The following is a 24,899-nucleotide window of genomic DNA, read 5'->3' as shown; positions in this document are numbered from 1 at the left end:
AAAAAAGACACTGATAAGGCCATATGAGACTAAAATAGTAACGAAATTATGAGAAATATATTATTTTACTTTTTCTGTTATTGATGATCATCTGCTTTGTTGTAATTGTTTTGATAATTCTCTTTTAGTATTCTTCTTATCCTTCCATTTAAAGAGGACAGCATTTATATTTACTTCTGTCAAGTTTAATGAATTCTCATCTTCTAAGTGACTTTGTATATTCATTCAACTGATGACCTATTGCCTTTTAACAATGAAATCATTAACAAGGGGTCAACTACAAATTTGTTTAACTGTTGTGATATCTCTTATGAAAGAAGCTAATAAGAATTTCTGTTCTACTGAGATTGTATTTCATTCCATGGTTGGTTATGTGTTGTTTAGTGGTTGGTTTGTCACCTTTTGGTTATTTCACCACGATTTTATGTACAGAAAGAAGATATGGACATTGTTTGTGAAAGATTTACCACTAGTAAACTGCAGAAGTTTGAGGACTTGAACTCTATCGCTACATATGGATTTCGAGGCGAAGCATTGGCCAGTATTAGTCATGTGGCACATGTCACCATAACAACCAAAACGACTGATTCAAAATGTGCTTTCAAGTCAGTTTTTTTGTCACTGAAGTCATTGTCTATCTTTCAATTTTGTACTATTATAATAATTCTTTTTATAAGCAGCTACATTGTAGCAATATTCTATGTATTTTCAACATAAACATGATTGACTTTTTAACTATCTACGTTCTACTATAGAGATTAATGCAGTTTATTGAGTAAATATGATTTCTCTTTACCTTACATATATCCTGGCATAAGAAAAAGATTTGATAGTTAAAAATACGTAAAAATTCTCGAGATGTTCGACTTTCAAAAAGTGTTATACTGGTAAATTATACTTTCATGAGAGTATTTATGGCCGTCTGTTTCATGTTTGAATTGTTTATTTTGCTTTAATTGTATTTTCCAGAGGAAGTTATGTGGATGGTAAACTGAAAGAGCCAGTAAAACCATGTGCAGGGAATGTTGGGACTCAAATTACAGTAGGCTTGCCCTAGTTCTTTTACCCCTACTTCAAAGGAGAGGGGGTATACTGTTTTACCCTTGTGTGTCTGTCTGTCTGTAACATAATTTCTGTGTAATTTTTCTCAGCAACTGTTGATTGCAGATGCTTGAAATTTCAACACACTCTTTGTTTAGGCAAGCCATATGGTGAGATCCATTCTTTTCATACAGCCGTCGGCATATCGGAGTATCAATAGCATAATTCTTGACTAATTATACTCGGGCTCGCTCTTCAAAGGATTCAAATCATGTGACATCAGTAGTATATATAGCACCACCATATATCTATCACTCATATTTTTCTTGGCGCATGAAATTTCACCACACTCTTTGTTTAGGCAAGTCATATGGTGAGATCCATTTTGTGCCTCTCTGATGTCAACTTCCTATTAAATGACAACTTTGCATATTTTGTATATTTACATCAGAGCAGGGGTATCACTAGTGAGCATTGGCTCACAGATATCTAGTTCATGTATAAATTTTTCATGTTGCATGACCTCTTTGTATTGAAAACACTTATTATAGCATAGTTGTTTGAAAACTTTATTTGATTTCCCATTACACCATGATTCCCCGGTGTAAAGTTTACACCTTGATTTCCCAATAATCTACAACTTCATGCTGTGTTAAGACTTTACTTCACTTTGATTCCCCTTTATGTAAAATTAACATTGTGATGTCCTTTTCGTTTAAAGTTTACACCTTGTTCCCCTTCATTTATAGTTTACACCTTGTTTCCCTTCATGTAAAGTTTACACCTTGTTCCCCTTCATGTATAGTTTACACCTTGTTCCCCTTCATGTAAAATTTACACCTTGTTTCCCTTCATGTAAAGTTTACACCTTGTTTCCCTTCATGTAAAGTTTACACCTTGTTTCCCTTCATGTAAAGTTTACACCTTGTTCCCCTTCATTTATAGTTTACACCTTGATTCTCCCCTCATGTAAGTTTTCCTCTTCATGTTAATTACATACCATGACTAGATGAGCAAGATAAGTGCCTTTATATATTTTTACCTCTTGCAACAAAGTTGCAACAGGTAAAACATATTTGACCTTTAATTTTTTTTGGTAAGTGCATCTTCTCTTAAACTGCTACACAAAATTTTGTAAACCTTTGTAAGTATTTTGGACACAATGTGTAGATGTGCATATTACTAGGAAATTCCAATTTCAATATTTTTCTGGGAATTTTGGCCCTTTTGAAGTTGGAATTTTAGTAATGAACAGTTTTTACGAACGGAAAAAATGTGCATATTTGCAGGAAGTTTTTATCTGATGATTTTTTGCAAGTTGTGCTCTTTATCAAATTATTTTGTGTATTTGATGTGAACCCTGCAATTCATTACGTGTAGCATTGTCAAGTTATCGAGGAGTTCTTTTATTTTTTATACCCTATATATGATTTTAAATGCAAAATTTAAACCCTGGTTTAAATGTTCATGTTAGCTTCACACCATTATTTTACAAATGTTTTAATCTCTGTTACAAGGTAGAGGATTTGTTTTACAACATCTCAACCAGAAGGAAAGCATTTAAAAGTCCCTCAGAGGAACACTCCAAAATAGCAGAGGTCGTCAGCAGGTAACAGGATGGGGTTCAGTCTTCACAAAAACTTCAAACTGTCTGGCAAGTCCGACTAATAGACAATCCAAATTAACTAGCCCTTAGATTTTTATATCATGTTTAACATAAAAAGTATTGTACTTACACAAGATAATGCATCCTAGCTGTGTTCTGTAATTTGGAAATATGGATCATTTCTTATTTGAGTTTCAACCAGAAGCTTGGACTTTAGGCAGATAAATGCCAATTTGATGAAGATGGGATCTGTACTTATAGTTAACTGTCCAGTCATTGGCTAATAGATATGAATGCATTGAATGCAATGACGCTTGTCTCACTAGATCTATGGCTGTATATTTCAGTTGAAATCGTGTTAATTCCTCACAACAGAGCAGATCCTGGGGGAAAACTGTCCAATTTTGACTATCTTTGAATATTAATGAGGTTCTCTTAGTGAAATTAAAGAAAGAAGGTTAACATTTGACAGCTTGTTTTCAAACTAGATGGTAACATCTCACGGAAAGTCCAAGCTCTTGTTATACTTTAAACTATGAGTTATCTTGGCTGTTCATAGTACTGGTAGAGTTATTGATCTTTGATGAACATACTTTAATGGCCAACATTTTATTTTGTTAGTAAGTTGATGGAAATGAAAATAGATGCTTACATACATTATGTTAGATCAGAAACTTTGAAAAAAACCTACAAAGCCATGGGGCTTCTTGATTTTTAATTTTTCACTGACTTATCTATCAGGCGTTGGAGTTTCCTCATTCGGAGATTTTGTGAAGACTTAAGTGTGTGTGGGAGAGAATGGTTGTAGTGCAGTGATAGAGAGAGGGTAGGGATTTTGTAAATATTTGGGTTTTTAGCTCACCTGAGCTGAAAGCTCAAGTGAGCTATTCTGATCACATTTTGTCCGTCGTCCGTCCTTCCGTCCGTCTGTCCGTCTGTAAACTTTTTACATTTTGAACTTCTCTAAAACCGCTTATCCAATTTCAACCAAATTTGGCACAAAGCATCCTTATGGGAGGGTGAATATAAATTGCAAAAATAAAAGTCCAATCTGTATTCAAAGCGGAGAAAACCTCGAAACTGTAGAAAAAGGAGGGTGCATTTTTAAAAATCTTCTTCTCAAGAACTACTGATTCCAATTCGTGTAGTTTAGCATTAACTATCCTTATGGGAAGGAAAATATAAATTGCAAAAATTAAGGTCTAATTCTGTTTCAAATCTGAGTTATTACGAAAATAATAATAAAGGAAAGGCGTGTTTCAATCAGTTTAATAGCTTCGGGTTTGGCATTCGGTAAAATGGGTAGGCAAGACTTGGCCTGGGCAAAACATAGATTGGCAGTTATTAATCTGCCAATCTCATTAAAATTTCAGGATATTTGATGGACCAGTATATTTGTATTCGCTATAAATATTGCTGCAAAATAATGCGTATTTGGAATAGACGATTGTCGATCTGCCTTGACTTTTATTTTGCCACGGCCCCGGTTTGCATACCCATTTTACCAAGACTCGTATTCCATACTTCTAAAACGAGGTTCTTTGTTTAAAGCAGCCATGACATTATACGAAAAAGGCTTGATCTGACTATGATGAATTTGCTTGTTGTGTAACAGTTCGCGTATGAAAGGAAATTTTTGAAACATGCAAAATATATTGTTGCCGATTTTTTGAAGTAAATTGAGGCTAAATATTTCAATGCGTTGACAGTTTTCACACATGACGTTGGTGTTAGCTTGTTCTGATTTTCATTTCGTTTTCATTATTTATGCTTTGTAACCTGGGAACTATCGTCTGTATTTCGTGATTTTTACGTATCAAATCAAACAGAGACTTCGGTAAATCAAACAGTTAACTGTCTACCTGTGCAAATTAAGCAAAATCTGATGTATCAAAAAAGTACTGAAATACAAATCATTCTATCGGTAATTCGATCGGGATTATCTTTTGCGTAATGGTAGATTAATACAATAGGTTTTGTTGCGATGCTCGGCATTTTCTCGAGTTTATTCAGTTTAAATAGAGTTTGATATCGCTTACGGAAATACGTAGGTATATACATGTATATTTATGATTCATTTCGAAAAAATAAATTGTGTTCTTTATTTGTTATAGTGAATGTTTCTTGTGTTTAATTGTTTTCAATTGCTATTTACTAACCATATTTGAGTGTTAAGCTTCGAATTATAAGCAAGATACAGAGATTTGCTCACAATTCTATGTTTGTACACAGATCTTAAAAACTAAAGATTAAAAAAGTAAAAACATTTTCAATATTTATTAAGAAAATTTTCAAAGTCTGTTCTTCCAGAAACCAACTTTAACAACTTATTGTATTGTAAACTTAACCTTTTTTCGTCATTATTACTCCTACTGTACATGTGATCCTTGACTGTGTTTGTGTATATTTGTATAAACTGATTTTGAACCTCAAATACCAGTGAAATGGTCTTGAGTGAATAAAAGAATTGAAAATCTTAGGACATTCTTTTTTTCCATTTTAAATGCTGAATAGGAAATACCAAGTTAAAAATCATAAGCTGAATGTAATGAACTCATGTGAACAAAATATAACTCAAACCTAGGGGAACTGTGAGCTCTGTATCTTGCTTATAATTCTACGATTGACGCTGAAATTTTGGTTGAACATTAGAAATTCTATATGAATTAGAGTATGTTAAATACTTGTACAAACAAAATGAAAGAATGATATTCTGTATATACCTACTCTCTGGGGCCCCCTCTTTATACAATAAATAATGTGAAATCTACATCAATTTTGATAGTTTTTCAGACACGAATAAATAAAAACGACATTTTTAAAACAGTTGCCATAGTTCTGACACATTTCTGTTGCGGGGATAAAGTATTTATCGCTATTCCTAAGAAAATATCACAGCGGAAAATTATCCTGGTTTGTTCGCGAAGTAAATAACAGTCATTTAAATATAATGGAGAAGACAAATAAAATTTTTGAATGTTTTTAATTTGAGGAATTGAGCACATTGAGGTACAATTTTCTTCTTCACATCTATACATGTAGGATTTTTTAAATAAAAAACAATAACTATTACATATTTTTTTTAAATACAATAACTAGTAAGTAGTTGATGAAAAAAATGTACCTATATGCTCTCATATATTTTGATCGCTTTACAAAGTGGGGGGGGGGGGGGGCAGAACGAAAATATAGGGAATTGGAAGTTAACAACTTAACAGTGTACCCCTACCAAATATTTAGTTTTATATCTTGCGTAGGATTTTCTTATTCTGGTAAAAAATGGAATTTCTTGAAGGTACAATGGCAAAGATTACGTGTATGCAAAAATAAGTGTAACATTTGAATACTTGACAATATTTATTTTTTGTTATTCTACCGAGGGACCATATGGCACAATATCTTTTGAACGCCCATTGTTGCTCAGGTGAGCGATGTGGCCCCATGGGCCTCTTGTTATGGCATTGGAGAGAATGATTGTGGTAAAAGTGGGGTAGCTAATGCTTGGGATGAATGAGAAGGGAGAGAGTTGGTACTAGAGAAGGAAAGTTATAGCTGATAGAGAAATGTGTCGCCTATGGTGATGGACAACTAAACTACCTTGCTTAGATAGAGTAAGAAAGTGATGTGTTGACCAAGAAAATAAAATGCGCTCTTAAGCTGGTTGGATGATAGTCTATAAAATCAGCTGAAAAAAAATTACCATAAGAAAATATGGGTATGTAATAAGGTTGTAATTTTTGTTTTATCCAGGTATGCTGTTCATAATTGCAATGTTGGATTCACTTTGAAAAAGGTAAGTGTTGGCTTTACATTTCATTGATATGTAAATTATTTATTAGATAAACATTACCATGATTTTCTACTTCTTAGACACAAATAATCTTAGGCTTTTGCTAGCACAGGCTTTGCTAAACAAGCCTCTGAAGTCATGCTATACTTTGCATAAACATTTGACTCATAGGAATTTCGCTTGACCGGTCATTTCTTTTCTTCCTTTGTTTTAAGGTGTGGTCCATCTCTGTTCCTAGTCGTTATCTGTTTGTAAATGCATGCACAGATCTAGAGGGGGTCAGGGGGGTCCAAACCCCCCTCCTCCCACTTTCAAAATTCAAATATTTAAAAAATACATTATAAAATTGTCAAAAAAATGCCTTGCAGCCCCCTGGCAAACACAAATAACCATCAGACACCCCACCACCCCCCGGGAAAAATTTTCTGGATCCGCTCATGAATATGACTGATTTTAAAATCATTACCTAATAGGCAACATTTTATCAGTAATTGACAATGTATGATTAGTGACACAATGATATGTTTCATAATTTGATAAAAATGTTAATTTGTAAAGGGCTGACATAAAATGATCCTTGGTTTTCAATCAGGACAATTTTAATTGAATTTTTGTATATTAGCAAGGGGAGAACACTGCGGATGTCCGGACACCAGCCAAATCAAGTCATGTAGACAACATCAGAACTATCTATGGACCCAGCATTGCCAAGTAAGCTCTCACTCTTCATTATACTCCCGCAAACGAAATATAGGGGGATAAATTGGTTTCACCCTGTCAATCCGCCTGTCTGTCTGTCTGTAGACGCAATTTTGTCCCCCCTGTAGAATTTTTACTACTGCATGGAACAGTCTGGAAAGAGCTAGAGCCACGAAACATCAAAAATTGCCCTATCATTAAAAATTACCATATTTTGGTAAAATATAGGGTAGAATCTTAGATTTTCATAATTTGTTTTCTTTTTTTCGATATCTATCATACTTTTTTATAAACAGAGTTTACAATATGGCATTGTTTTGATGAAAAATGTAGTAGAGACGTCATTTTTGTTAAGTAACGTCATGAAATGATAAAACTACGTATGACTTGAATCTAATAAAATAAACAAAAAACAAATAAAATTATCATGTAGACATTATAATTAATTTATGGAAATAAATTTATGATGAAAATAGCATGAAAAGCTTATTTACAATAAAGATTAAAAAATATTACAGGGACCAGTGCTGAATGTCAATATAACGGCGGTACATGTAAATATGTCGGTGTCTTTTTTCTGCAATTTGAAACTGCATGAAGTAATGCTGATGATGCGCAATGTATAACTGAGGATTAATCATTGAATTCTACCAATGCAATCACAAATTAATATAAATAAATATGACAGAGATACGTTAATTGAATTTAATAGAGATACATGTAATCTCGAATTTTGATGCATTACTGCAACAGTCTGTATACATTATTCTAAATGATTATTTCACTTGTTTCAAGGCTTCGATATTTTCACCCAATCCTGGCGCTTTACAGCAGTTAGATGCCAGGGTTCAGTCCTTTGAAATATTTTATTTTCCCATTTTCCCATGGGCTCACCGTGCGATCATGTGCGCTCACCGTGCATTCACTTGCGCTCTCCGCTCCATTCCCGCTCATCGTTCACAAAACGCCCACCGTGCGTTCACAAAGATTTCGCCTTGCGCTCACTGCGGTCGTTAAGTGTTCACTTATTGTTTAGTCAGATAATATTATATTTAGGCTTATAACAATACAAACATGTAGTTTATTGTTATTATTTCGTGATTACCAACGAAACACAATGTAACAATGCCGCCCAGGGCACTCCGAATAAATCGTTCATCTTGCGTTCACATAGAGTATATATATCGTTCAACGTTCACGTTGCGTTTGCGTTTGCGCTCTGCGTTCGCTCACAGTTCACCGTTCATAAGCGCTATCCAAATTCGGCTTAGCGTGCACTCGCCGTTCGTTTAGAGTGCACTCACTGTGTGCTCACCGTTCACGAACTGTTCAAGTGAAAAATAAAACCTTTAGCGACTGTGTATATGTAATGGATATACTAGTATGCCTAAAGCAGTTCTGTATGAAATAATATTAAACAGTTTCGAGGCCCGTTATAGGACCGAGAACAGTGATATTTTTTCATACAGAAGTGTTTGAGGCATATATCGTACTTAAATCACTCCATTGAATATCATTGTTGATTCCTGAGACAGCACGATTTTAAAGAATAACAGTATTGTAACCACTGGTAATGGTCAGATATTAAGAAGCTCTCTAATATATCGGACTGTCACAAGTACACGTTTTGACTGCTGGAACAAGGGAATGACATTAAAGCAGTGTTTTAATGGTCATTAATTAAATAAAAAAAGAATATCGATTTCTTTGAAAATATTCTTATGAGTTAATTATTCCTTATAGATGCCGTGACGTCTATTCATTTACATTTCATTTCTTCTAGTGATATTAATGTCCTTTGAGAATTGTTACAAGTGATAAGCTATCCGTAAATGTCTTGAGAATTAAGATCATATTTCAGAGAGAGAGAGAGAGAGAGAGAGAGAGAGTGGGTTTACTATTTTGAAGCGAACCAGATAGGTTAAAATAAACATTTTTATTCAAAACATCAAGCAATAGCACATAAATAATGTCGTAAAATTGTCTTGAAAAATCGAATTCATAGCAAGCCTGTAGAATTTGTGTAATCATATATATAGATTTGTAGTGAACTCGGCCGTAAATCGATTTTTTTAGAGGGTAGGGAAGGGAGGAGGGTTTGAATGAAAAAAAATACTGTTTTAAATCTCTCTGTACTCATCGTTGTTTTTAATAAAGAATTTTTTTTGTATAGCCACACAAGAAAAACTTTAATTAGATTTAATACACATAAAATAATCAAAGATGTTTTCAATCGAGAATTTTATTGGCAAATCGCAATTAGGATTAGACTTCTATATAGTGCACATGCTGATAATGTATTCTAAGCTGTGTACACCAAAAGCCGTCTTCATCGAAACGGACACAATCGATCGTTAATTAAGAAAGGAGTGTAATTGCATGTAACGGTTAACCGGAAAAACATTGACCACGCGACGAATCAACACTGATCAACAGGTGGCTGATAAAGAAAAGACGTATGCATTGGCATTTTTTTATGCAAGTAACGATGGCTTAATATTCAATTACAGCTGTACTTAAGAATTAAATAATCAAGTTTTTTGACGGAATAAGTTACGTTTATCATTTATGTACATGTTTACACCTGATGTCGACTGTCTTCTCCCGCGGTATTCAGGAACACGTACTTGTTTTAAAAAAAAATCACTTGCATCTTTCCGTTCGTTTAATGCATTTCACCGTTTGACAAAAAAAATCCACAACTAGCTACTTATACATGCTATCGCTTATTCTACATAAAGGTAGGCTATAGGAATATATATTTACTTACGTACGTACAATGTTAACTTTGCCAATTTAATTTTTTTTCTGTTTGTTAGCTATGTTCATGTATCTCATATTCTACTTCAATTGAATAATACCGTGGTACATAGAAATAATGCTTTTTAGAAATGAAGACTTTACTGGTAAATTCTCTTGGCAAAATACTAAAAATACTCAAGATTCCATATACAGATTCAACTGACGTCGCAAACGTCAAACTATGACGTCATTGATGATGCACGATGTAAGCATGAATACACAGTATGAAATTACTAAATGAAACATGTTAAAGTTAAGTTTATATGCATTTCTTCCTCAAATATTTAATAAAATGATGATTTTGTAAATAATCACAAATAATTCTTTATCATTATTAATTAAATTCTGCTATTTCAATAAAAAGGAACCAAATAATTACCCTAAAATAGAGTGGTCAGTTTTTTTTTCTGTTACTAAAATTTTCAAAATTTGTAAAATACACATTGGCCACACTTGAGTACCTCTACGAAATTTTGCAGGCAGAAGCATTTATGCAATATCTCTCAGTTTTTAAAGTTTCAAAGAGGTACTCAAGTGTGGCCACATTCAAATTTGGGAAATACTGCAGTAAAATCTACAATTCTCAGCTATTTTTAACGATCATAGTATGTTTGATGATGCGCATGTGCTAAACGGTGGGGCCGAAGTGAAAAAATTTCATATGCATAGAAGCAGAATAGTGTGCCCTACATTATAAGTAATTACAATTTGTATTGTTTCAAACTTGAGTTTTGTGAAAAATTTAAGGCACATTTTGATGCTTCATGGCTCTAGCTCTTTGTACATATGTTGAACACCATTTGAAGATGTGCACCTGTAATTTTTATTTATTAAGATTTTACAAACTATTACGCATGCGTGTTTATTATTAACTAAACATATGCAGGGCTCGCGAAGATTCTCCTGGACTAGTTTGTTGATAGAAATATGTCTTTTCTACTTCTCCCAGGTAATGACTGTGGAAAGTTTAAGAAGTAACCACAATTATTAATTTGTAAGCATGTATTTTGCGTTATTATTACAGGAGCTGCTACAAACTTAATTAATTTTGTGAGTGAGGCCCCTTGAGGGGTTATTTGACAAAAATTTTACCTGTTCATGTCAAAAAAAATGCCGCTCACATTTTTGCATTAATAACACATACAGTCACTATTTTCATGAGTTTTTATGAAAAGCAAACAATGTTTTATACAATTAAACAATTTATATCTTAACCAACGATATCTTTACTCAGAATCTTATTATATAATTAAATGATTTTCTCTTGCTTTGTTGTGGTCTTTTTAACACTTGTTTCATGAAGTTATATATAAAACAAGCACTGTAAATACATGTTTAAACAATCTTGTTTACCGTCCGTATCTGAACTGCCATTTATATAATTGCATTATTTGATTTGGCTAATCTCGCCTCAGGTACAGTAAAACTCGGTTATAGCGAAGTCCTAGGGACCAATGGATTTACTTTGTTATATCCGTAATTCATAATATCCATATAAGGAATTTGTATTATTAACTAAAGCGAATTGACTATATACATGTTTTCTTTCACCAGACTATAATTTTCGCTAATTGATACCTTTTGATACCTTTAATAATCAGCTTGTGACTTGAAAAGTATATATGAAAATAAATTCATTCAGACTATTATGTTAAATGGTAGTGCAAACTTTTTAAACTGCATGTAGATAAATTCATTATAAAATTGTAAAATTTGGTTATTATTCACCTCTTTGGGACTCAAAATCAGTTCGCTTTATCTGTAAATTTGTTATATCGAAATTCGTTATAATGCATAAAATTTTGCAAAGATTTGTTAAAATTTTGAACTGGGGATGCAAAAAAACTTCGCTATATCGGAGAATTTGCTATATCTGTGTTTATACTAAACGGGTTTATACTGTATATAACTATTGTGTACATTAGTTACCTGACATTTTGAAGCCATGTTTAAATCCTCCGGTTTAAATCAGGTGACCAATCATATAGCCTAACCCCTAATGCATGTCGAAAGAATAGTCTTCGATCAAAATATGGTGACCGGTGACCGCGTTAGACACGTGACATCTTTTTAGAGTGCAATCATAAGATTTTTTAAGGGGGGGGGGGATAAAATGACCACATACGAAAGGTGATGACTTCTTAATAGGGTGACTGCTTTGGCAGTTTAGGCTGTATTTCACTAGAATTTCTTAGTAGGAAGATTTCGCAAGCTCGGTTGATATCACTTTCTGTGTCATCTGTTGATATCGCTTGACATGGGTCCATGTAACCACATATCGACCTACAATAAAGTCCATAATTGTATGATATTTTATGATAAAATATCATATGATATAATATCACATTATATGAAATGTTATTTTGTCTCTCGTTTCACTATTCCTAAAATAAATCTCTTCTTGTTAAATTTAATAAATGAAAACAAATTAAGGTAGGTTAGGTGCATTTGTTACAAGATCGCATTTAATTGTATTACATAAATAACGTAACTACACTCTCGTTGCTTTGCATCCGTTGACAATTGTTTTCTCAGGGTGTCAATATCAACTGCTAACTTACAAAACAAGCACTATTTGTATAGTACTATATGAAATGTTAATGTTTCATATGATTTGATACTGGACAAAGATAACGTAACATTTATGTTGTGTTATATGATATTGTATCATACAACTTTGGAGCATATGATAATATACGATGTTGTGTCAAACCATGCTACAATGTCTTAGACTAATATTTTGTTAAATAAGATCATTAACAAGGATTATCATATACTGGTACATGTATTATAATGAAGGTGTTCTCATAAAGGTGATGTCACGTCTTGGCGAGCTTTAATAATTTGTAATACGTTTTTATAGTCCTTTGTACTTCAATACCGTCCACAAGGCTTGAGTTTTGAACATGGAGGATTTGACAATGACGTGAAACTCTTGATATAGTACGGATTGGCACCACAGCATTTAATTGGAGGAATTAATGGGTTTGTTTTGGGGACACTGGACACTGGCTAGCAGTGGGTGAATTTGAGGTCAAGTGACCAGAAATTATTACCTGCTTAGAAAATCTTTGCTTTTTCTTACATTTTTTGCATCTACATACATTCGGCAGTAAAAACAGACATTAATCGAAGGGCATATTTTGGTGTAAAAGTTCTGGTTTTCTGTGTCTGTAAGACTTGGGGCCATCAAACTTGGTCAGTTGATGCATCTTGTTGGGAGGTGTGGTCAAAATAGCATGTAAGTCACTTTGGCTTTCAGTTTTGAACATATTTAATCTATTCATGCTCAAATCTTGTCCAGATCATACCTTGACCATCATGATTACCCATTGGAAATTTGTATATATATAATGTACATAGTTGATGCTTTGGTCAGTGAGTTTTTATCAAAAAGCAAATTTGAGCTGATAGTTGACAACATTGCATTGTGTTCAGAACTACAGTGTGATGCAATATATATTCGTACAAAACGGCGGCATGTTTACATTCGCGACAGAATTAGGTCGAACTTCAAGCTCTAGTTTTCATCTTTAAAAAATATTCTTAATAACTAAAACTTACCGAATACGTTGTAAGATGACCTTTCAGTACTGAGACGTGATAGATGTCCATACCCAGTGTACACAGAACAGGTCGTCCTTGTTTTCAATACGACCAACATATGCTTGCAGCTTTCTTTTCAGTAACAACCATAAATTTTCAATGATGTTTAAGTTGGGACTTTGTGCAGGCCAGCTCATGGTTCTTACTGTAATGTTTTGTGTATAATATGCACTCATGTATAATACGCACCCCCAAAGTTGACCCAAAACTGGCGGAAAAACGGCAGGTCTTAGGTATAACACACACCCTAAAATGGCAAAATCAACGGTCGCAATTTCCCCCGAAACTATCAATGTTTCATGATAACTTATAATCCATGCGTAATTTCTATAATTTTGTGATCGGAAAATACTGTGGAATCATTAAATTTCGTGGGGGCCAATTTTCGTGGTTGACTTAAATTTTACAGGTTCGTGGGGACGTAATTTCGTGTATTCATATATATCTACAAAAGGGAATATGACTTTATTACCCTAATTCATCAATTCGTGATGGATGTTATTTCGTGGATGAGAGGTACCCACGAATTCCACGAAAAATGAGCCACCACGAAATCTAATGATTTCACAGTAGTACAGACGATGAAAATCGACCGCCGCCATTTTTAAAAATAACTATCTATGTTTAATGATAATTTTATAACCCAAGCGCAATTACTGTAATTTTCTGATTGGAATGTGGCCCAAGCGATATTAGAGTCAAAGTTCTTGCAATTTTGCTTAAAAAGGACAGTATGATTTACATGGGCGGTATCAAATATCATTTGACACTTCATTAAGAGTTTCTTATACAACAACGGAGAAGTTGAAGATCATCATACGTAGAGAAGAACAGCCACCCAGCTTAGTGCTAAAAAGTAATAATGTTTGCAGATATAAACCAAAACAACATCAAAAGAAATGATTTAATTGATTAGTTATAGTCAAATCATTTCATTGTGAAGAAACGTATGTATGTCGTATATCGTCATTATCAAGTTGTACACATGATCGATGTATTTTTAGCAGTGTCTATGTAAAGCAATAACGTTTAACTGCATAACTGGACATGAAGTTATCAAGTTTAAGAAAATCAGAATAATCGCTAATCTTCATGCACTTGAAAACACTCTGTGAAGTCTGACACAAGACAGGTGCATGCTTCTGACACCGAAAATTGTTAAACAAACATTGCCCACGCGCCTAGTCAACAGGTGGCTGCTTAAGTAATGGCGAATACACTGGCGATATTTAAACTTGTTAGATGCAAGAAGTAGTGTTGAGAGAGGATAAATATTTCAATACATGGAAATAAAACTATAAATAAGGTATTTCTGATGCAGTAAATTTAGTATACACCCATACAACTTGCATAATACGCTATATATCGGCAGTCACTACTCCCATGGTATCAAGAATCACGGTTTGAAAAATTGGGGTAAAATTTAAGTCCTATGTACAACAATCACCCCTACTTTTGACCAAATTTTGACTGAAATAAAATGCGTGTTATACATGCGACATTACGGTATTCCATTTCTAAGGATAAAATCTTGCATTGAACGAGCACGGTTTACTGGCGCATTTTCATCCTGAAAGATGTACTGTTAATTGGGAAAATGTCGAACTATAACCGGCCACAAATTGTCATTCAGTACTTGCTGGTATTTCTCTGCATTGATGTTGCAATTAACAGCTGTAACAGTACCTACTCCATGCCACAAAATGTATCCCCTGATCATAACTTCGTAAGATGGCTATGCTCGACGTGCCTCAACCAAGTCCAGTCTCCAGCCCTCGCCCCATTTTCTACAAATATAGACACAAGAATTCTGTCCTACAACGATTTTTGACTCATCTGAAAAAATAACTTTTATCCAACAGTCAATTTTCTCTTTTTTCTGCACCAAGACAAGCTCTTTTTTCTATTCACTTCTCTGATCACTAGTTTCTTTCTTGCCACCCATCTCACGAATCCATTTTTGTGCAAATGCAATTGCACAGTTCATTTAGATACTGGCCGTTCTGTTTCCATTAAATTGGTTTGTAATATCCTTCAAACTCTCTCCTGTGGGTTTTCACAAGCCTTTAAGTTTCTGATAATCTCGGGATGTCATGGTATATTTCCTGCCTCGTCTGAGGATGTTTTCTATGGAACCTCGTCGTTCTTCATGCTTCTTAAAGATCTGGGTATTCCGAAGGTTTCTGACACATTGGTAATACTTTTGCCATCTCGTAACATTTGCCATACCATTCTTTACCTCATTACTCAATTCCTTTGCTTTGCGCCTCATCTGGTTTCCATCGATTCTGATTTGTTTACAAAGCAGACGACAGTAAAATCATGTGACATATGAAATGTCACATGACCAAAAATTGTTATTAATACTGTTAACATACTACATTTGGCTGTGTATTCTATTCAGCTCTTTTGGCGGAACGATACTTTCGCTAAATCAAGTACATCGCTAAATGCCATGCATAAATGTATAAGAATAGTCACACTCAGGAAAACTCTAATTCAAATCCACGCCAACTTGTTCAAAAACTAATTTCCAACAAAGATCGTACACGCAAAATATAATACGTTTACAGTAACTAACGAAATTCCAATGCTATTGATAAACCCTTTTATTCGATGTTAAATTTGTGAGGTGAAGCGCGAATGTAAACACGCCGCCAATTTGTACGAATATATATAGCATCATACTGTATGTACAGTATGTGTGATAGGAATAGCTATGTGTTACAAAGGCTACATTTTGCAGTGTTGAAGTCAAGCTGTATGCTATTAAGGGGACACAACCATTGGTGATGTATTTATGGTTACAGTAGTAATTAGTTGGCACTAAACGTCGTGACAATTTTTGTGATTTAGATAGGTTCATAACAGAACTTAGTGGCAGAAGACCTGCCTTGAACTGCCTTAAACTGTCCATGTCACAAAGATCAAGAGTTCAAGCTCGCTCTGTGCTTGACATGCACGGAGACTTGCATTTTTTCCTTCCAGGTTTACTTTAAATACTTGATGAATGGCTGTGATATAAGTTATAAGAAAGAAAAAAGAGAAGCTATATTTAGAGTGTAGACAGAGTTATAGAGTATAAATAAGATCATAAATGACATATTATAAGCCAGAAGTGCAAGGAAAGAGTATCAGCTGAAGGGTTATGCCTTTGCGTTACAATAAACGACAGTTATTGCAAGTACCAAGGATGGGCAATGTCAATTCAAAATATCTCCTTAATTTGTTAGGCCACATAAAAATCATATATAGATTCTCATCATGATTTGCAAAAAATCATGACTGGAATCAAACGGTAATCCACATGTTCAGCAGCCAGTAAAATGATTTGAATTTTTTGTATATACCTCACCTGATTTTTTTTTTTATTCTGTGTTATTGATAAAGTGTATAGATAATAATTTAATTGTACACAATTTATCATATTGGTTTCCAGAGAAATAATTTTCAGATTACTATGAAAATAAATATTGTCCAAATTGTTACAATGCTGAATAAGGATGCAAAGTTAAATGATCTAAGTTGTCAGGTTTTCTTTTAATCTTTCTCACTAACTTTTGTTCATTTACATCAACACACCGTTTTCTATGTTATATTGCCATTAATATAATATACATGATATAATTGATTCTACAAATATAATATATAGCTGAAGGTGGTATGGGAAATATGTCAATATTAATATGGATTGAAGTACATTATAATTAAAGTACTTTCACTGTTTTAGAATTTTTTAAATTTTAATATTTAACCAAAAAATAAATTTGAAAAATTTTTGAGAGAGTGAAAGTTTTAAAATTGTTTGCAGAATTCAAAATCATGACCTGTTAGGTGAGAAATTTAGGAAGAAACTTTTTTTAGAATTACACTTGATTTTATTGTTTACTTTGATAAATAGTACATCACAACATGGAGCTGTCCCATAATTCACCTTAATTAGCTTTTGATTTTCTTAGCCATTTCTAATGAATTTCCTATGGTGAAATATTACTTATTAGTTTTGTATCAAATGTTGTAACTTGCATCTGTAACAACCAAGTCTGAGTCTGAGTCAGTAAACTCACTTGGTACCTCAAACATTCTAAAAGTAATCTTAAAGTTATTTTCAAGAAAACCCCGTAACTGATGTGAAGCATTCCTATCTAATGTTGTTTTTTTATGTAAGTAAACTTTTGAACATTCTAAACTTTTATTCTGGAAACCCATGTTTGTAAAAGGCCTAGTTATAAAATGATTTTTTTTTTTTAAATTCATGACCCACCCTAAAAGGTGACTGAGTTTTGCAAAAGACTGTGAAAATTGATGTAATATCAGAAAAGTCTTCTTTCATACTGATTTACAGACAGACAATTAAGCTATAAAGCATGGAAGCATGGTTATGAGTACTAGGTGTTTCCTCTTTTGCATATATTTGGGTTTCCCAAGTGCATGAAGGGATCAGCAGTTATAATAATGATATTTTATGTCAGGTCATGTGACCAGGATGGGCGGTGTTTTTCAGTTCTGTCTTACATCCATCTGTCTATCTGTCACCTCACATTGCATGGAGCTCAGTGTGTTGCTCTTTTAGAAAGAAAACATTCCAAGATTGTTTTTGAATTCAAACTTCAAAGATGCAATTTCAATGAAATTTACAAATGCACCATTTGCCATATATATTATTCATATGGTTTGTTCATAAGCATTTCCCCCTGGAAAAATCCTGCACATTGGCTGGACCGTATAATATGGCAGAGAGATGGATACATGTACTTCATTGGGTAAAGCTGTAGATCCCGTCATAATTCCAAGGAGATAGTACACTAGAAATTGTTATAGCTATCAAGTGAAAATAAACAAAAGTAGTAAAGCAATGCAACATGCTGCCAACCAAAAACAGTTTTATTTGTAAGATCAATTGAATCAATCTTTTTGAAGCATAATTAACTTAATTACAAGAAGACAATAATCGTTTGTGTTGTTGGAAATCGGCATGCCTTAGAGCATGCAGTTAAACACATCACGTGAAAAACACGTCACAGTGAGACACAAGATAAAATAAAAGTAATGATTTTTTTTGACGAAATAACTCCTACAAGTGTTGTTTTTGCCTTAATGAAGATGGTATAAGACACCTGTTGATATTAACATGAATAAAAGTTCATTAAGATTAAAATACTGTCACCAATTTAGAATTTTAAATTTTACAATATTTTACCAAAGTTCATGTTTTTAAAGATTTTTTATAAACTTTAAGATAGAAAATATAAAAACCCCTGCGGGATTCGAACTCATATGACATACAGATTCGAAGTTAACGCTCTATCCCATGGCGCTACGCTGTTAGGTTACTTTTTCAGAAAAGAAAACTCTGATGAAATCATTATTGATTTTATTGTTTATTTCGATAGGAAGTCAGCCTTAACATGGAGGGGTCCCATTCCACCTTAAAACAGGGAAGTTCCAGCGAAATTGCAATCATAACAAATATTAATGTTATAAACCATCCGATTATTATGATAGCGGTAAATTCAGTTTTTTCTTTGTACAGACACACACAGATGGATAAATTGATAAAATACTATCTAGTCTGAAATTCGATAAAAAAATTTAAAATGTTTGATCAAGCATGTTTGTTCTAGCATGTACGAGGACCATTTGAAATCATGACAACAATAAAAAAAACTATTTATGCAATATACATGTAAACAAAAGTCCTATTCCAACTCAGAATCTTTGGGTTAGTATGTTGTCACATACTGTCCTAAAAAGTAAAAAAAAGAAGAGAAAATTGTCTTAGGATCTGGAAGACCCATAAGGAGTTCGATGAACCAATAGAATTAATGTCTTTAGAGACTATAAATAATTAGCAACCCACACATGCACTACCTGTGGGCTCTCTTTATGCCATTTGATTGATCTTTATAGTCCAGGTATAGAACACGCTCATCAAGGTTATAAGTGGTTAGTTAATGATTGGGGCCAATGCCCAGAGTTGTCCTGAGCATATATGCTGGGGCATTATGTCAAGTTCTGGTCATTTATGCAAGATTTGTGGGATTAGCCAGTGTAAATCCTTACAGGATTTATATTAGTATTGGGTTATCAGAGCATGAAGTACTATCTTAACACTATAACTACACACCTTAAGACTGACTCCATGGTACTTTTGGGCAGTTAGACTGGTCCGCCCTTTGCAATTTGTTTAAGATGGTATGGGACACCCTCTGAAATTAATGTTGATGAAAGTACCTATGAATCAAAATACTTTCACCAGTTTAGAGTTTTCAATTTTTACAAAATTATACCAAAAATTACGTTTTAAAATTTGTTTGAAAAGTAAAAATTACAAAATCCCCAGTGGGATTCGAACCCATGACGTACAGATCCATAGGTAATGCTCTATCCCACTTGTAAGATGGCTGGATGCATGGTCAACTAATTTACTCTTAGTCTCTGCCATAAAATTTTACAGAGCTCTTCATCTGAAGGAGATTGATTTAGCCTACTAATGGCCAAAACCATCCAGCCCTAGAGTTAAATAGTGTGGGTGAGGGGGAGGTGTCATCCACAGGGTTAAAATTAGAAAGATTTATTACTTGTTCAGTTCAGATATTAGCAGAGAAAATAATGGGGAAATAGTCTAGAATCATGTGTAAGCTTGACAATATGAATGAGAAAAAGGCATGGCTCTTTATTCACTCTGTATTGGACAGTTCTGTCACATGACTCCTGGACATACTGAGAATTTGCCAGGTCAGGTGTTAAACAGGTATAAATAGGTAAATATTTAGCACGTTTGCATTTATGGAATGATATTCTGGAGGCGAAATTTCCTTTTTCCCTCCTCTCTCTCACTTTGTTCTTTTATATTTTTGTATGTGTAAGTAAACCTGCTAAGAGGATGTAATATAGATAAAAATAATTTAAATATTATTGAGTAACCTAAAATTGTTTTCTTTTTCAACTTTAATTAATTAATAAATTCATCTTAGGATTTTTGTACCCAAATTTTGAAACACCTTTAGTAAAATAAGGAAGATGATGATCATATATTTTTTTATTGATTTTCACTCACCATTAATTGATTAACATTATATACAACTTTGAATAAAAAATCCATTGTAGAAATGAATTAGGTCCACTGCGTTTAGTGAAAAATGACTTAATTTAATACTCACTGGTCAGTTATAGAGTAAGTATAATTGTAAAGACACTTCCTTTTAAGACCTGGGTGTACAATTGATTACAAACCCCCTTGGCCCAGTTTTTGGACAAACACATTAGCCAACTGATGAGGCATGTTCAACAGAGGGAGCGCTGGCGAGCCTTCACCAAAATTACCTATACCTGCAACTGAAATGGCAAGCGCTTGTGAGTGCTCGCTCTGTTGAACAGGTCTCTGATGTCTTTACAATCGGATGCTTGGTGTCTCAAACAGACTAGATAATGGTTTGTTCATCCTGCAACACACTCCGTTGAAATTAATCATAAAATTGGACCCTATTGGACAATTGTCATTATAAATAGCTGAAACATTTAATCGTTATCTGATGGTTAATGATCAACCTGAACTGAACTTATACATTCGGTCAGATATATAAACCATTTATATGTTGTTTGAACATTGTTAGAATAGAAAATTGTCGTTAATTTTCAGATAGTTCAAACAAAAGCCTGCTATTTATATTTATTCAATTTGAATTACTTATTGCTGGAGAAAAAAAAAATATGGGGTTTTTACCTTTTTATATGTCATTGAATACATGCATTTAAGGAGACTACCATATAGAAAAGAACAAGTTGTATATTTCAGCTTTAAAATTTGAATATTTTCCTATATTTTTTACACATAAGTCTCCTCCTTAGGGAGATTTATAAAGTCTCTATCTATCGATCGATTGATCGGTCGGTCGGTCTGTTTATCTATCTATCAGTCTGTCTGTCCGTCCGTCCGTCTGTCTGTGTATGTGACACCTGCTAGGGAGGGATCTGGTAAGACACGTGATTTCATGCAATACGAAAGAGATGAGGGACCTGACAAGTCTCTGGTCCGTGTCTGATAGGTCGGCCTAGTGTCAGCTTGTGCGTCATTTCTGGTGGTGTTTTCGTGGGGGTACAGCCCAGATACATTCAGCTTAATGTCAGAGAGGATCATATCAAAATGTGTACCCTAAAATCTTAAACTCACAAAATTATTATTATCAGTGTACAATTGTGAGATGCATTCCTCGTAGATTTCCAGATATAAAATGCTTTTAATTTTTTTGACAGCTGTAAACTTTTGACACTCTAGAAATGCAATTGTGAAAATGTGTTCTTTAGAAGCCTTATTATTACTCGCAGAGTTATTACTCGCATATATTTGTTAGAAGTAGCCCTTGCAGATTTTCAAATATTCTTTACAATATACAAAATTTAATATTGTTTGTTGACAGCAGTGACACACTATACATGATATAAAAAAAAAAATGAGTCAATAGAGTTTTTGAAATTTATTCAGTTTATCTATTCAAGAAAAATAGATATAAAGATAAATTATCCTCCAAGAGTTAAGTCCCTTTTTTAAAAGGGCTTTGAACTTTTAAGGAGGTTGGGTGGTCAATAAATCAACCATCAGATCTACCTTAAACTTTTTAAATATGGAATGTTTGGCCATGGATTATTATTCAGTAAAAAAAAAAATCCAAATATATTAGCTGAAAATTTGGATGAACATTTTTCTATATCTCTATACAGATTTCTTTGTCTAAAAGTAGTGAACATTTTTCTATATCTTTGTCTAAAAGTGGTAAATAAAGATGGAAATGGTCACAACCACCAGAACCACTTTAAAAGGAAGAATGTTTATAAAATTGAGGACTTAAGAACAGAACATAGAGATATATTGTGGTTTCATTAATTTTCGTGGGTATCAATTTTCATCGATTTTCTGAAATCTACAGTTTCAAGGATACGTAATTCATGGCCAATGATTCTATCAATACAAAATGTTAGTTGAAATTGAACTTCGATAAACATTTAATTTCGTGGATCAACTTAACAACGAAATCCACGAAAATTGGTATTCAACGAATACTGATGAAACCACTGTCACTCACAGATTGGCATTAACTAGAACATGAAAAAATATCACAATAGTTGGAATCACCCTGTTTGACTAATACAGATGTAGTGTGCTGGACTTATTGGAAGATAAAGCTCAGCTACCTAAACTTGAAAAAATTGTTGTTGTGTGATGAGAAATTTCTGTATCTACATGTTCATATATATAATCAATAGCTTTGCTTAGCTGTTAAACTCTCTAACTAAAGTCACCCGAATGTTACCAGAATATATAAAGAAAATAAATATAAATTTGAAATTGTAGTATAAATAATGAAATAATTCTCCTGTGTCTGAATAATCGTACTAATTGAAAAATATAGAGACCCATTTTATTGTTCTTATGACAAATAGATAATTTCATGGAAATAGTACTAGTAAAACCTAGCCCTTCCCTAGATTTTTTTTAAAAATATCAAATCAATACTATAATCTTTTAAACACTCATTTCAACCTGAATCTCTCCATTCTCTAAAGTCACAGTACTAATATCACTTTTGGTAGAGTTCATTGTTTGATCTGCGCAACCGTTTGGTGTACACAGAGATAGCGAAGCCTGTTCATTGCTTGTCACATCCACAACAGATTCCGAATCATTTGAGAATAGAGGGAGAAGTTCATTATTTTCTTGCCTTAAAGCCCCCTCCTTAAAATTCATGCTTTTAGTTTGTCTGGGAGAAAGCTGATCACTGACACTCCTGGACTCACATAACAGAGAAGCAGATGCATCTCTATGGAGACCGGAAGACGATTGGTTCCAGTTGCAGTCTGTGAGGAGTATTTTGATTGTGCATTCTGTAGAACGCCTTCTTGTGCTCAAGGCAGCACGGGACTGATTGTAAATTTCTTCCTTCACTTTCTCCCGATAGAATTTGGAACAGCGGGATAACAGTCTGAAGTATCCGTGCTGCACTTCCTTGAGTCGCACAGCGTAGATGATAGGATCACAAAGAGAGTTCACTAGTAGCAGTGCATAGAGGTATTTATTGGCCCGAATCAGGGTGCTAAAGAGTTTACGGACCGATTCTGTGTTCACGTGAACTTGGATAATCATGGCTATCTGAAATGTCATACTAGGCAGCCAACACACCACGAACGTTCCTATGATTAACAAAGTGGTTCTGAATGCCTTCTTATTGTGCAAGCCATCTTTAAGAAGAGTAACACATTTTGCATTGATTTGCTTGACTTCACGATATATGCGAATGTAGATCACCAGAATCGAAACCAGGCAGATCAGGGCCATTATTATAACAATGTACTCCGCCTGATACTCTGTGTAAAGTGTATACTCACAGAAATTCACAAAACTGTCTTTTTGGGTTTTGCCAAATCCAGCGAAAAAATTGGAGAAGCCCCCAATCACTGCAATGACCCAGAGAATTGTGATCATCAGGTTCCCACGGAAATCGTTCATGATGTGGTAGTAGTGTAGTGGCTGCATGACAGAGATGTAGTGGTCAAGAGCCATGGCATAAAGGTTGAGCAGGGAGATCAGATGGGCCGTGATATTGATCGAGTTCACGAACTGAAACATGCACGCTGAGGTCAGTCTCTCTTCCATCTTGTCCATGGTTGGCGGGATGACCGGCGCCACCAGGACCTTGATCAAAATATGCATGAAAACACTAAGTGTGACTAGGATGTCGGACACCGCGAGGCTGATGATCAGCTTCGAGTGGTGGGTCAGTCCGTGGGGGATGTGTGCGGTGGCTGCAATAGACAAAATGTTCACCGCCAGCGCCAGGAAGCACAGGATCAAGGTGATGATGTTCTCCGGTTGGTTGAAGATGTCGTCTGCTCTTTCGTGGATGTTTTGTGGCTGTAGGTTTGCCCATGTGGTTGAGTTGATGATGTTGAGGAATTCAGTGTAGAGGCCGGTGGTGTTAATGTTGTAAGGGATCACAGTGGTGTTGAGAGTCGTTGGCAGAGTATTTAGATCAAATGGAAACAAATTGTCAGGCAAATCCATTGTAGTTAGTCCACCTCGGCCATAGTGATCAGCTGTAAAAATAGACAAATGATAAGACAGTGGAAACAATACAAAAACTAATTGTTAAATAACAGGTGGTTTCATAATTAGCTGTAGGAGTAAACAGAAGAATTAAACAATTATCAGCAGTTAAAAGGAAAAAAAATATCCAGTTGTGGAACAAACAAGATTATTATTATAAATTTTCCAAAATGCGTAGTTTAAAAATTAAATGAAAAAAGTTTGCATTTATTTAAAATATTTTTTAAAAAATTATCATTTATTGTGAAACATTT

General features: G+C 34.0%; 2 protein-coding genes and 1 long non-coding RNA gene across 7 annotated transcripts in view; 1 reads left to right on the top strand and 2 right to left on the bottom strand.

The window, feature by feature from the left end:
- The window catches only part of LOC128162821 (DNA mismatch repair protein Mlh1-like), a 64,586-nt gene that overhangs the window by 2,734 nt on the left and 36,953 nt on the right, over positions 1-24,899 (top strand). For both annotated transcript variants that reach the window (XM_052826219.1, XM_052826220.1), the window contains exons 4-8: positions 433-605; positions 970-1,042; positions 2,559-2,650; positions 6,398-6,440; positions 7,060-7,148. In XM_052826219.1, the coding sequence (XP_052682179.1) occupies positions 433-605; positions 970-1,042; positions 2,559-2,650; positions 6,398-6,440; positions 7,060-7,148 (470 nt within the window). The remainder of the gene's footprint in view (positions 1-432; positions 606-969; positions 1,043-2,558; positions 2,651-6,397; positions 6,441-7,059; positions 7,149-24,899) is intronic.
- LOC128162826 (uncharacterized) lies at positions 18,994-20,088 on the bottom strand. Its single transcript, XR_008240713.1, has 3 exons — positions 19,911-20,088; positions 19,672-19,753; positions 18,994-19,290 (listed from the first exon to the last, which is right to left on the bottom strand). It is a non-coding gene; the product is annotated as an uncharacterized LOC128162826 (long non-coding RNA).
- LOC128162822 (melanocortin receptor 4-like) overlaps positions 20,619-24,899 on the bottom strand; it is a 41,489-nt gene continuing 37,208 nt past the window's right edge. For all 4 annotated transcript variants that reach the window (XM_052826221.1, XM_052826222.1, XM_052826223.1 and 1 more), the window contains one exon: positions 20,619-24,635. In XM_052826221.1, the coding sequence (XP_052682181.1) occupies positions 23,068-24,603 (1,536 nt within the window). In that variant the 5' untranslated portion in view covers positions 24,604-24,635 and the 3' untranslated portion in view covers positions 20,619-23,067. The remainder of the gene's footprint in view (positions 24,636-24,899) is intronic.

The sequence above is a fragment of the Crassostrea angulata genome, chromosome 9 (genome assembly GCF_025612915.1).
Source record: "Crassostrea angulata isolate pt1a10 chromosome 9, ASM2561291v2, whole genome shotgun sequence".
In the NCBI taxonomy this organism is placed as follows: domain Eukaryota; kingdom Metazoa; phylum Mollusca; class Bivalvia; order Ostreida; family Ostreidae; genus Magallana; species Magallana angulata.
Note: the sequence above shows the minus strand (reverse complement) of the source record. Positions and strands in the feature narration are given on the sequence as shown.